Source organism: Hyla sarda, chromosome 8 (assembly GCF_029499605.1).
Source record: "Hyla sarda isolate aHylSar1 chromosome 8, aHylSar1.hap1, whole genome shotgun sequence".
NCBI classification, from domain to species: Eukaryota; Metazoa; Chordata; class Amphibia; order Anura; family Hylidae; genus Hyla; species Hyla sarda.
The window spans coordinates 98,411,842-98,426,718 of NC_079196.1; the positions used below are offsets into that span (position 1 = coordinate 98,411,842).

General features: G+C 44.3%; 1 protein-coding gene across 3 annotated transcripts in view; it reads left to right on the forward strand.

The window, feature by feature from the left end:
• ICA1L (islet cell autoantigen 1 like) overlaps positions 1-14,877 on the forward strand; it is a 118,532-nt gene that overhangs the window by 98,222 nt on the left and 5,433 nt on the right. For 2 of the 3 annotated variants that reach the window (XM_056536188.1, XM_056536189.1), the window contains 2 exons: positions 6,913-7,137; positions 14,123-14,203. In XM_056536188.1, coding sequence (XP_056392163.1) covers positions 6,913-7,137; positions 14,123-14,203 — 306 coding nt within the window. Of the gene's footprint in view, positions 1-405; positions 695-6,912; positions 7,138-14,122; positions 14,204-14,877 lie in introns of those variants that run through there. The other variant, XM_056536190.1, reaches the window with a different exon arrangement.

Genomic DNA, 14,877 nt, shown 5'->3' on the forward strand with positions numbered 1-14,877 from the left:
ATTTTGCCTGAACTACAGAAATATATATTATTTGTTGGGGTTGTAATGATAAATAAGTCAGATTGTCACAAATAAATTTTTAATCCACCAATCATTCTTTAGTGGTTAGAAAGTAATTTCATATGAAGGGAGCTGAGATGTACATTTCCATATAATAGTGCTTGTGGGGTAACAGGCAGCTTTTGCTAGAGTCAGATTGTGTAAAACACATGTATCCCATTACAAGTGCATTTGAGTTCCCTGTGGCTATACTGTGTATGTGCCTCCGTACAAGCCAGCCATTAGACTGTATATTTTCTACCAGACCATTTTGTTTTTTTTCCCTTTTAAATTGTAAGAATTTCATTTACTCTGCTGAGAATTCCAAAAACATGTCTTTGTACAGTAATCCCTGTGTTTTTACAGCGAGTGCTTTAACCGATCCTCCAGAATGCCTGCGACCAATTCAAGCATTATTTTCTCTATTAAATTAAGCACCAGACCGATTGCAGACATGGGAATATGAAACCCACTGTAACCACAGCCAGGACCTTGCTAAATTGCTTTCACCACAGTTTTTCTTTAGTTATTACAGAAAATTGGATTCTCACATTGAAGTTTATGTAATGAATAAGTAATTGTCTCTTACATTGCTACATTGTTGGATTGAACAGAATTTATTTAAGGGGTATTCCGGACTTAGACATCTTATGCCCTATATAAAGGATAGGGAATAAGATGTCTGATGGCAGGGGTCCCGCCACTGGGACCCCCGCAATCTCGGTGCAGCCCCAGCATTCTGTGTCGGGCGCTGCTCCCGAGATGTGACGTCATAGCCACACCCTTTCGTGACATCACGCCCACCCCCTCCATTTATGTCTATGGAAGGGGGCAATAGGTAAAATAGCTTGAATATCTTACACAAGCTAACTGTGTGACAGTATAGAGTAATTGCTAGTTTACTTAGTCCTGGGATTACAGCAGCCTCTGCTTAGCTTCACGTGAAGTTCTTTCCTAAGTGTGGAAAAGGGAGAGGTGGGTCTCATCTACAGGCAGCAGATGTTGATGGCTGGAACAGGTAGTATTTATGGATACTTTTAAGTCTAAAAACTGCAGTGATGCTGGGAGGTTATGTTAAAGGTGACTCCATATTCCAATAAATTCTTTATTGTAGCATCCATAAAATAAACAAAAAAGTTAAACAAGAATGGCGATCATTATGTGCTGTGTTTTTTCCGTGTCTGGTAATTCAACATACAGATTACAGAATACAGATTCTTTGTTAACCGATTTAATTCTCAGTCTGCACACGTCTTTATGGAAAGAAGGCAATGTACAGACATTTCTATTTCAGCAAAACAGATAAAGCCCTTAGCCTGTCTGTGGTTGAGCTCAACAGTCACTCGATTCATTCCTTACACATTTTAGACTATTTGCCAGTTGGTGTGTTTAGCCCACAGATGTCTGTGTTACCAGGCAATTGGGGGTATTAAGTTATTGACAAATGTTTCATTGAAGGGGTTTTCTAATTAAGAAACCCCATTCTATATACCCTAGTAGGGAATTCTAAGTTTATAGAGTGGGTCCTCTGTTCAGTAGGACATTGGCCAGAGTGGAGAGTGGTTAATAATAATAATCTTTATTTATGTAGCGCACACAGATTCCGCAGCGCTGAGGTTAGAAAGTGTCTCTTCTGTCCTACATCAAACACATAACTCATTTATGTGAATGGCACAGCGTAAGACTTTATTTTTCCTGTAGTGGCACATCAAGGAATTAGAACACTTTCCCCAAAGATTATAGCTGATAAATTAAGGGCCTGGCATCAGGAGTCCCAGTGGTCTGTTTATGTCTAAGGGCCTTTCAAACTTTCATTTCCCATAGTAAAGAACCCCTTTAATCTTGTGCTATTGCCTGTAAAGAAATCCATCTGTGAAAACATCTATTGTTTTGCTAGCATCACTAAGCCCTGACACAATTCCATTTGCTTGCAAAACACACTGGATTACGTTTTTGTTACTGACTTGTCTTGGTCTACCTGTTGCACTGAGTGGTGCGCCTCTGTAAAGGGGCATGTTTCTATAGATGACCTCAGTGATACTACATGCCGGGGGGGAAGCCAGTCTGAGAGGAAATATCAGTATGGCTATGGAAGCTGTATTCAAGATATGTGCTGGATGGAGTCAGGTGCATGAGGTAAAATACTGTATATGTATGCAGCCCAAGGCTATGTTCACACCATCATTAGGAACATACGTTCTGTTAGATCCGTTATTGTCATCTAACCGACCTTATTCTAAACAGATTTTAACAGATGCCAACAATCTGAAATTATTTCTTGGAAAATTCAATAAAATTTTGGATTGTTGGGGGCATGGCCTGCATGCTGTACTGAGCGGACGTGTGGTCTTTTACACCCTGAGGGTCCGCAACCCACCTGGCCTTGCTAAAGGTGGGCTACCTGCACTGTAGTCCTCGTTTCCCCTGCAACGGCACTCGGAAGTCCGAGATCGCAAACTGAGGTGGTCCTGAAGCGCTGGGAGCTGACAACCGGCAGGTGTGGTGCTGCAGGAGTGTGCTGTAGGGGCCGAAGTGTGGGTGTCTGAAGGCTCTGTACGAGTCCTGGGTGCGCTGGGAGGCCTCCGCCATTACTGCCTTTCGTGGGCAGCTCCTGCCGGCGGGTCTATGAGGCGCGCTGCGCACATCCTGCCCGCATCCCTGTGGACTACAACTGCTGGAGCTACATACTAGCTTTGCTCCTGCTGGAGGCTGCTGAAGGGGGTTTACTGCTGGCCCTTTCTGGTTGCTCTCGGAGGGGGTGAGCTTTTGGCCCCTAGCTTGGACTCTGCTCTGTGCTTATGCTGAGGACCCTGACCTGCTGTGCTCTGCTGGAACTCCATGGTGCTGTGGTTGCTGCACTGTTGCTTTGCTGTTGCACGGCTCTAAAGCCCTGAACTGTGAGTCTTGCTAAGACCTGTTCTCCTTGTTGGTGCTGGACTGCTTTTCTAACTACAGTGGGGGTTCTCCCTGCAGGGTGCAGTGGAAATTGATGAACAGGGAAGCGGTCCTGTTTGAGTTTGAGGATAAAAATGGGAAGTTCTTGGCTTACTTAGCAAAGGAGACGAGGCCAGTGTCATCTATTCCCTGTATCCGTGGGTCAGATGGCACCTTGGTTTGGGATCCAGTGGCTGTTAATGGGGTCTTTTGGGCCTTTTTATAGTGACTTGTATTCTTCCAGTTATTCTAGAGTTCCGGATGGTTTGGGTTCCTTTTTTGGCAGGTCTCCCCCTTGGATTGTTAACATCAGTGTAAATCTGTTCATGTAGCAGTTAATGTTTTTGAACCCTTTTTTAACTATGTACTGGCCTCACATTGTTTTTCTTTTCTGAGCATGCTCCATTGCAATAATGGGTTCTAACAGATGTTAAACCTAATGCATGCCTGGTATTGTACATGGAATCACCCCCCCCCCCCCTTTTGCTGAGTGCTCAGACTTTGGTAAAACTGACAGCTTGGCGGGACTGATGCAGGACAATTTCCTGGCCAATTTATTTTTACATTTTCTATAGTATATAATTTCGCTCTTCATTGGGGGACACAGATACTGATGAGTATATGCTCTCACTAGGAAACAAAGTTGGCTCCTCCCTGGCAGGATATACCCGCCCACTGGAAGTAAGGTAATCAGTTTTAGCTAGTGAAATAGGAGGCAAAACACAGGTCTGGAGTTTTCCAGAATAGAATAAATCCACACTGGAACAATAATGTAGTATTTATTACATGCCTGTTCCATTTGGATTTTATTTATCTTAAATGTTTGTTTTTACTAATGTGAACTATGTCACAGATTTCCAGTGAGAGGTGAGGATATGGGAATTTTTCCCCTCCCCTTGATGAAAGGTATTTAACCTCACCTGGAATTACCTGTGACATCACCGAGAAAGAGCGCATGCGCTCGAAACGCGTCTGATGTATTGGCTGATTTTATCCGAGTGCTGTGTTTCTGAATAAAGCTGCAAAGAATAGTGCTGGATCTCCTGCTTCTTTGTTCTATGGACCATTAACCCCTTCTCGCCAACAGCCTACGCTAGGGTAGTACCTCGGGTCCGGGTCCCCTCTTGCCCCTGCTCGCCCCGCTATGGCAGCCTGGCATAATGCTAGCTTGCCGAAGATTCCATCAAGTGAGTATGAGGGGACATCTTCCCGGTAGGTGAGTATTCCTTCCCTCCCTTCCCAAGCAGCCGGGGACTTTTCTACTGTGCATGAATCAACTGCTTCGGCAATGGGGGTTGTTGCACTTAACCCTGGGCTGCTCTACACCGCTCGACACTTACACTTTGCCACCGGCCATGATGGTCGGGCAGGGAAACAGAGCATGGCTCCGCCCCCCAGTCTCCTCTCCTGCAGTGCTGAGGATTTTATTCCTTCCCCCTGCCACTTACTAAGTAAACCGGCGGCCATTATATCTGAGCCGGGGGAGTCGGGTCTTAGCTACCGCCCTCACTCCCCACTCTTCAGCAGCTGGGGACATTCACTCCCCTTTTTTCACAGGGTCCAGGGTCTCGCCCCTATGAGGTGTTCTCCCAAAGCTGTAGGTTGATGCGTGTGCTTCTTCTCTGCATTTGTAGTCATGTGTCGTATCTTTACCCAGCTCCAGTGTCCAGGATTGAGATCCTTCTGGGGACACAAATGGCTCCTCCATGCCTTGGTATGTTTTCGCAGGGTCCCTGGGGGCCACGTCCACCCAGTACCTAGACTGTTGCCGTGGGGCGATATTTCCCCGCCCCTACAGTACCTGGCACACTTGGGCAATCCGCCTTTCTCAGGGGGGAAGCTGGGCACGGTCTGTACCCGAGTTTCCTCTCCACCACCCCTTGTTTTCCTCTCCACCAGGGGACCTGTTTCACTGAGCACTTTCTTCTGCCAAGAGACAACCATCTCTCTCTCTCTTAACCCTACATGGGTGGGGTTCCTGGCTGGGCCCTTGTTGTTTTGCTACGAACAGTCAGATGAGTTTGTCACCGACTATGCTTGTGTGCTTCCTGCCCACGATTGCAGCCTGGATCTCCTGCTGTTTCTTGGCACTCTCCTCTGTAGGAGGAATTTAGGCACTCGTGTTTGGTTCAGTGACAGCCGGTCTAGCCACCATCTGTAGTTTGGGTCCTGCTATTTGTGCTCCTCCTCCCCTTGCGCAATCTCCCTGGAAGGGGTGTGTTGATCCTTCCCTTTCTCAATGTCAGTTGCGCTACGCTGATGCAACAGTCTTCTGGATTACCTTCTTGTTCCCAGGACCTGGGGGTCCCTGCTGGGTTCCCTTTTGCTCCCCCTCCGTTCCCATCCTAGCAGGATGTTGCTTCAGAGTACTCTGGTCCATTTGGACTGCCGGGGTCCAAGACCGGTTACTCTCCTTGTATTTGGCACTCTCCTAGATTGCTGTGGTGTGCCTTATTTTCTGGGTCAGCCCTCTAGGTTTTTTGGGCCTTAGTGTTGATTGCAGTCTCGAGCGTGTGTGGTGAGCCTGCCCAGACTTCTCTGTGATCCCATTTGCGGGGAGGTCTTTCTGTACCGCTCTTCTTCTTGTCTATGTCTCCCGGAGCATTTTGCGGCTGTTGGGTTGCTTCCCCTACAGGTGTGGAACTTCCAGGTGACTTGGGAGACTGCGGTTCCCATGTCGGCCGCTCTGTTTTTCCTGGCGGCTCCTTCTCAGGGTGTCCCGCTCCTTTTTTTTGTGGGGCCATTTTGTCTCCTTCTTCGGGGCCCATGTACTCCGGAACTGGGGGGCATCCGGTCTTCCAGATTGTGTCAGGCGGGCCAATCTTGCATTGCATGCTGTGGTTTCTTTTCTGCTTTTCAGGCTCTGTGTCATACTGAGTCTGCCCCCCTAACCCCCCCACCCCAGGTTACTCGTGCCGTACCTCTGGGATGGTGGTTTTTGGGAGCCTACAGCTTCTTTGTTTGGTCTTTGATCCTCTGCACCATGCCTCTCCGGAGATGGTTCCTGTCTCTTTCTCTTCTTCCAGAGGTTTCTGGTCTTCATCTTGTGCTCGCCTTTCCACTCAGGCGTCTGCAGCCCTCCCTGGTGTTTTTCTCACCATGTTCTCTGTATGGTGTTCTCTTGTTCTTCCCTTTGCCTTTTTGGTTTGTCGTCAGGGCTCTCCCTCTGTCTGGTTCTGTGCTTCTGGAATTGGTTTCCTACCTCCTTCCAGTTTTGTTACGGCCCATCGGGTCTCCGATGCGCCCCTTTCTTGGCTCTCTATGTGGCCTATTGGTTTTTGGTCTCTGCTACGAACAGGCTCTTCCTTTGGTGTCCTAGTACATCTCCATGGATCTGCTGGATGCTCAGTTCTAGACCTCGGTTGCCTTTTGGCTCAGGATCTTGTCCGTGAGCCATACATCTGACTAGGATTCAGTCTCCAGACTGGCTCCTTTCCTCTGGTGGTTTTTCTTTCCTACCCCAGGGACTGCTTTGGTACGTTACATCATTCTTTGTCCCCCAATGAAGAGCGACCGAGAAAAGGAGATTTTTTTTGTACTCATCGTAAAATCTCTTTCTCGTAGCCTTCATTGGGGGACGCAGCACCCACCCATTTCTTCATTTCTTGTCTGGATGATCTTTTCCAGTTCTTGGGTTTTTATCTGGGATTCCTTTCTAGGGTCCTTCGGACATATCTCTTTGTTGGATTCTCTAATCTTTGTGATTACCTCACTTCCAGTGAGCGGGCATATCCTGCCAGGGAGGAGCCGACTTTTTTTTCCCAGTGTCAGCGCCTCCTAGTGGCAAGAGCATATACCCATCAGTATCTGTGTCCCCCAATGAAGGCTATGAGAAAGAGATTTGACGGTGAGTACAAAAAAAAAATTTTATCTGTATTTCTGTCATCATTTCTTCTTGGGTTTTTTGCCATCCAGTAACTTTGTCTGTTTTATTTTCAGACCCAAAGCACCTTTTATTGGACAATATAGAAGAGGAGGATTTTGATCAGGAATTCTCGTTTCTAAGTTTGCAGCCCCCTATGTCTCCAGAGTTTTCACAGGAAGAACAAGATATTTTTGGTTCTGGTGAATCAAGCTCGTGGACAAAACAGTCGAAGAGTTTGTCTGGATATCTTCCGTCATACCTACTCGATATGGGACTTCAATCTGCCGGGGGACTTAGTAGCAAGTAAAAATGTTGCACTTACATTTAGGGTATTTATTAGGGATCGACCGATTATCGGTATGGCCCATAATCACGATTTTGGGCATTATCGGTATCGGCAATTACCTTGCCGATAAGCAGATAATGCCCTCCTCCCCCTCGACCCACCGCGTCGCACCCGTAGTGATTGGCGGTATACCGGTATGGATTTTTGCCCATACCGCTATACCGGTCGGGCCCCTCCCCCACCCTCCGAGTCAATAAAAAAATAATAATAATAAACTTACACGTAATGGGGGTGGTCTGGGCCATCCATCCTTCCTTCCTGTAGTGTCCGGCGCCATTCCGGGTGGAGGGTGCACCGGTACGGGCTGTCCTTCTCCGGGGGTCCTCTTCTCCACTCCGGGCACGCTCTGGCCGTCAGGGCGTCTATGCACGGGCGTCTATGCAGCGTACTAGGCCGGAGCCTGCCCGGAGTGGAGAAGATGACCGCCGGAGAAGAAGGACAGCCCGGACCGGTTCACCCTCCACCCGGAATGCCGCCGGACACTACAGGAAGGAAGGATGGATGGCCCGGACCACCCTGACAGGTAGTGGAGAGAAGCGGGCGGTGGCGGCGGCGGCCTATGGCACCGCAAAAGCCACTGCAGTGCATTGATTTAAAGCGCCCGCTTTAAATCAATGACCTGCAGCGGTGTCGAGGGGGGATAAATAGCCAATAACTTATACCAGAATATCGGTATAAGTTATCGGCTATCGGCCCTAACCTCCACCGATTATCGGTATCGGCCCTAAAAAAACGATATCGGTCGATCCCTAGTATTTATGCATGATATTTACGAAATATTCCAGGCAGACATTCCGTGTGCAGAAGGCGCTACCATAATGAATTGGCGATATCACTGTGCGGACATTTGTCGACCCCATTGGAGGCAGTTTCACACGTATTCTGCTGAAAGGATGAACTTGTTTATTCTTTTGGTGGAGTCCTGAATTGGAATTTATGCTGCAGAAATTATGCAGTGTGCACAGTGCATCAGAATCCTGTTAAAAACAACGGAAGGCTGCTGCACCGGATGTCCAATAAAATGACACACAGTGGAAAAAGGTGAAAAATTCAAGAAAAAATGATGAAAACATTTAAAAAAATAAAAATAAAAAAAATAAAAGCAGCCATCATAAAGTTTACTAATTCTAAATCCTTTAGACACCGCACATTTAGTATCCACAAAAATTAAAATCCATCTTTAATCACTGTACTGATGATTGTGAAGATATATACTATTCCAAGTCACAGTTCACACAGTGTAGTACCAATTATGTTCACTTCCAAGTCACAGTTCATGCAATTCAGTCATGTTCAAAAGTCTTATTCTTGCTATAAATGTGCTGCTTAATATATAGCCAAGATCGTTATGCATAGAAGTATGAATGTTTCAAACTGTAAGACTTATCCATAATATACTGTATAACGATTTATTACGCAGTATATACTATTCGATGAACTTATAGACTCCATAAGCCGTAATTAGTTTCCTTACTACCACATCTCCCTGCCGCACAAGACTTGATCCAAGCACCAATGCACACTGTGTGATATTTAAACAAATAAAACTAAGAAAAATAATAAGATAAGTGTGACCACAATGCGTTGTGATTGAATATGTGGTTGCGATAACTTCACTTACAAATTCAATATGTATGCATACAAATATTTACAAAGTCTAGCTAAGTGTGATGAAGGCATAGTGAGATGCATTATGGACACACTATAAATGGACTATTAAAGGGAATTTCTATGCGTACCTTATCCACAAAATACTGTGTCCATAACAAGACATTGACAATCTGAATAGTACTGTATATTACCGCACGAATATCTACAGGGTGGGCCATTTATATGGATACACCTTAATAAAATGGGAATGGTTGGTCATATTAAATTCCTGTTTGTGGCACATTAGTACAGTGACCCACCGACCTAGGATGGCCCCGACATAGGATAATTTCAACATGCGATGGCCTCTCAGAGGCCATCGCATGTTGAAGGCAGCATCAACATACAATGCTTTTGTATGTCGGGGCCATCGCATATATGGCTATCCGGCAGCGCAGACTGATTCAACTGCTGCCGGATAGCCGTTTACGGTGCCCCGTGTGCTCCGATGATGGTCTCTTACCTGTCCTCGGGCCTCCGGAGCGTCCTCTTCAGGATCCCTTGCATCGCCGGCGCTCTCCTTCGTCATCATCACGTCGCCGCGCACGCCGTCCCGTCATCAAATAGGAGCGGCGTGCGTAGTGACGTGATGGCGGCGACGGAGAGCGAGGATCCCGGGGAAGCAGAGACGTCCGGAGCGTCGGAGACACCCTGGGGACACGGCGACAGCGATGGAGGGCGACATCCAGGGCAGCGGTGACGAGCGGTGACTGGTCCGGGGCGGTGGGGACAGGTGAGTATAACTTCCTATACTTTTCATTGCACGGATCCCTCAACATACGACGGTTTTAACAAACGATGGTTCATTTGGAACGGATTACCATCGTATGTTGAGGGACCACTGTATATGTGAGCGGGGAAACTTTTCAAGATGGGTGGTGACCATGGTGGCCATTCTGCAAATTCAGTGCGCCGATCTGGGTCATCCTCGTTGAGATGCTGGAGTTTGTAAGGGTGCCATTTTTGAGTAGCTAATATCCGCCGAAGGGATGTTCGACTAATTCCACTCTCCAGTGACATGCGGTGAGTGCTACCCTGTGGGCTCTTGCTGAATGAAGCTAGGACAGCCACTGATGTTTTTTCATTAGTGACAGATTACATGCATCCACATATTGGCAAATCCAACACTGAACCAGTTTCACAAACTTAGCAAGCAGTTTGCTAACTGTAGCATGGGAGATGGGTGGTCTCGTAGGGTATCTTGCATTGAAATCTGCTGCAATGACCCGGTTACTTTGTTCACCAGCCATCAACACAATTTCTATCCGCTCCTTATGTGTTAACCTCGACGATGTCAATGGCTGTAAACAAAGAGAAACTTGTAAATAACTCATGAAAGAATAAGGTTCCGTTAAAACCAAGCACACTAGTGTTTTTCTTGTGAAATTCCCAATAAGTTACATGTGTCACATGACCCTCTTCCTATTGAAAAAACAAAAGTTGGATTCAAAATGGCCAACTTCAAAATGGCCGCCATGGTCACCACCCATCTTGAAAAGTTTCCCCCTTCACATGTACTAATGTGCCACAAACAGGAAGTTAATATCACCAACCATTCCCATTTTATTAAGGTGTATCCATATAAATGGCCCACCCTGTATATCATATCTGCAGAGTGAAATGGACTAGTATCTATTTGAATGTTAAGTCCTAAATGAAGGGACTCTGGCTGATGGCTATATTAACAGAATAAAATCGTTTCCAAAATGGTGAATATACGGCTGAGAATATTTTTGTACATACTGTTACCAGCCTAAGCAGAATCGGTGATCATTGGAAGACATATAATTTTTCTGTAAGTGGTCTAACGCAGAGTGTGTACTGTTGCCCTGACTAAGAATTGTACGGCAGGAATGTATGGCAATTCAAGCTCCCAATTTGCGATATATGGAGCTTTAAGTTCATTATTAAATCTGTATGTAAACTGCAAGTGATTGACAGACTGTTTAAAATATCGCACGGTGTGCATTGGTGCTTGGATCAAGTCTTGTGCGGCAGGGAAATGCGGTAATGTAAGGAAACTAGTTGCGGCTTATGGAGTCTATAAGTTCATCGAATAGTATATACTTGGTAATAAATCGTTATACAGTATATTGTGGATAAGTCTTACAGTTTGAAACATTCATACTTCTATACATAACGATCTTGGCTATATATTAACTCCTTAACGACCACGGACGTAAATGTACGTCCTGGTTCGGCGGGACTTCCCGCACCAGGATGTACATTTACGTCCTGTGTATGACTACGAGCATCGGAAGGGTACTCGCGTCATACACGGCAGGTTCCGGCTGCAAGCAGCAGCTGGGGACCCGCCCGTAATGGCCGACATCCGCCATTAACCCCTCAGATGCCGTGATCAATACAGATCGCGGCATTGCGGTACTTTGATTGGATGATCGGATCTCCCGCAGCGCTGCTGCGGCGATCCGATCATCCAGCATGGCGGACGGAGGTCCCCTCACCTGGCTCCGGCCGTCTCCCGGGGTCTTCTGCTCTGGTCTGAGATCGAGCAGACCAGAGAAGAAGATCACCGATAATACTGAGCAGTGCTGTGTCCTATAGATAGCACTGCACAGTATAAGCAATCAACTGATTGCTATAGATAGTCCTCTATGGGGACATAAAAAGTGTAAAAAAAAAAAAAAGTTGATAAATGTAAAAATAAAAAGTAAAAAAAAAGTGAAAAATCCCCTCCCCCAATAAAAATGAAAATTGTCAGTTTTTACCATTTTACCCCCCAAAAAGCGTAATTTTTTTTAAAAATAAACATATTTTGTATCGCCACGTGCGTAAATGTCCGAACTATCAAAATATAATGTTAATGATCCCGTACAGTGAATGGCGTAAACGTAAAAAATCAAAAAAAGCTTTTTTTGTTACATTTTATTTAAAAAAAAAGAATAAAAAATAATCTAAAAGTTTTATATATACAAATGTGGTATCTAAAAAAAAAAGTACAGATGACGGCACAATAAATGAGCCCCCATACCGCCCTATATACGGAAAAATGAAAAAGTTATAGGTGGTCAAAATAGGGCGATTTTAGATTACTGATTTTGTACAAAAAGTTTTAGATTTTTTTTAAGCGGTACAGAAATATAAAAGTATCTAGCCATGGGTATCATTTTAATCGTATTGACCCACAGAATAAAGAACACATATCATTTTTACCGTAAATTGTACAGTGTGAAAACGAACCCCTCCAAAATGTGCAAAATTTTGGTTTTCATTTAAATTTCCTCCCTAAAGAATTTTTTTTTGGGGTTCGCCGTACATTTTATGGTAAAATGAGAGGTTTCATTACAAAGTGCAATTGGTCACGCAAAAAACAAGCACTTATTTGGGTCTGTAGATGGAAATATAAAAGAGTTATAAAAAAATGAAAACGCAAAAATAAAATTGGCCTGGTCCTTAAGGTGAAAATGGGCTTGGTCATTAAGGGGTTAAGCGGCACATTTATAGCAAGAATAAGACTTGAACATGACTGAATTGAATGAACTGCAACTTGGAAGTGAACATAATTGGTACTACACTGTGTGAACTGTGACTTGAAATAGTATATATCTTCACAACGATTAGTGATTGAAGATGGATTTGAATTTTTGTGGTAACTGAATGTGCGGTGTCTAAAGGATTTAGAATTTGTGAACTTTATGATGGCTGCTTGAGAATAATTATTTTTTTTTTTTTTATGTTTTCATCATTTTTTCCACTGTGTGTCATTTTATTGGACATAATAAAAGTTATATTTTAAACGTTCCCTCTTGGTCAATATTTCTTGTATTTCAATTTGGGAGACCTAACCTTAAATCTAAGTAATCAGTGAATTTACATATACATATATAATATATATTTAACCCCTTAAGGACGCAGGGTTTTTCCGTTTTTGTATTTTAATTTTTCTTATCACCTTCTAAAAATCATAACGCTTAAAATTTTGGCTTATTTTTTGCGCCACCAATTCTACTTTGTAGTGACATTAGTCATTTTACCAAAAATTCCCGGCGAAATGGAAAAAAAATTAATTGTGTGACAAAATTGAAGAAAAAAGGCCATTTTGTAACTTTTGGGGGCTTCTGTTTTTCGGTAAAAATGACACTTTATCTTTATTTTGTAGGTCCATACAGTTAAATTGATACCCTTCTTATATAGGTTTGATTTTGTCGTACTTCTGAAAAAAAAATCATAACTACATGCAGGAAAGTTTATACGTTAAAAATTCTCATCTTCTGACCCCTATAACTTTTTTATTTTTCCGTATATGGGCTGGTATTATGGCTCATTTTTTGCGCCGTAATCTGAAGTTTTTATCGGTACCATTTTTGTATTCATCTGACTTTTTGATCGCTTTTTATAAATTTTTTCATGATGTAAAAAGTGACCAAAAATACGCTATTTTGGACTTTTTGCGCATACACCATTGACCGTGCAGTTTAATTAACAATATATTTTTATAATTCGGACATTTACGCACGTGGCGATACCACATATGTTTATTTTTATTTACTTTTTTTTTATGGGAAAAGGGGGGTGATTCAAACTTTTATTAGGGAAGGGGTTAAATGATCTTTATTCACTTTTTTTTTTTGCAGTGTTATAGCTCCCATAGGGGGCTATAACACTGCACACACTGATCTTTTACACTGATCACTGCAAAGCCATAGCTTTGCATGGATCAGTGTTAAAGGTGGTCGAATGCTCAAGCCTACATCTCAGGCTTGGAGCAATCAATCGCCGTTCGGACACGATGGAGCAAGGTAAGGGGACCTCCGCTCGCGTGCTAGCTGATCAGGACATCGCGATTTTATCGCGATAGTCCCGATCAGCCCGACTGAGCTGCCGGGAAGATTTCACTTTCATTTTAGACGCGGCGATCAACTTTGATAGCCACATCTAAAGGGTTAATAGCATGCGGCACAACGATCAGTGCCGCACGCTTTTAGCGCAGGGTCCCGGCTATCATTAGCCGCCGGGTCCGACCCGGTATGACGCGGGGTCACGGCGTGACCCCGTTTTAAATACCGGGCCCAGACGTATGGCATACAGGTACACCCTACGTCCTTAAAGGGGTTCTCCGGTGCTTAAACATCTTAGCGTGTTCGCTCCGGGACTGATTACTGGCGACTACAGGGCGGGCGGCGTGTGACGTCTCGCCTGCGCCGGCGTGTGACGTCACGCTCCGCCCCGCAATGCAAGCCTACGGGAGGGGGTGTGATAGCTATCACTTGTATTGGGAAATAGATGTGCTTTTTCATTCATTAGTATACTTATCTCTTTAATCTTAGACTGGACAATCCCAGGTTTGTCTTCAAGTGGCAGCAAGTCTGACTATTCTCTACAGAAAACTCCTGATGCTCCAGTCCAAAGTAAGTTCAAGTTTCTATATTCAAAATGTACGTCCATGGAAAAGGATATATTTGCTAAACAAACATTTCAGATTGAGAGACTGACGTAAAAGAAAAACTGCTGAAATAAACAGAAACGATCTGTCCACAAACATTTTGAAAGAGGACCTGTAGTCATTACTAAAAAATACAAGGTAGGGGTAATGTAGATTCCTGGGGGGGTATTCGATAATACTCGGTCACATGTTACTTATATGTCCACTAAAAATATAGGATAGTTAATTTAACCCTAACCTACCCTCATTTGTGAGGGCGAGGGTTTTAAGTCCAATGAAAATCTATGGGAAATGTATGTTCCAGCATAACTTCTGTACGACTGGAGATATTTCGAAAATACTTGGCCACACCCCTTTTATTTTCAGCGTACAATATCTTTACCACAACTAAGCCCCACCTGAGGATGGGATATGAGGATTAGATATGAGGATAGGATATGGGGGATGGCATATTGGGGACGGGATATGGGGAAAAAATATGAGAACAGGATATGAAGTTGGAATATGAGGAGGAGGAATAGGAGGTTAGGATTTAAAGACTGGATATGAGGACAAAAGCTTCCTCCTTTGTTGCTTCTCCTCCCCAACAAAAATAAGGTAGGAAAACTGGGCAGCGCCGGGTACTCAGCTAGTTTTAAA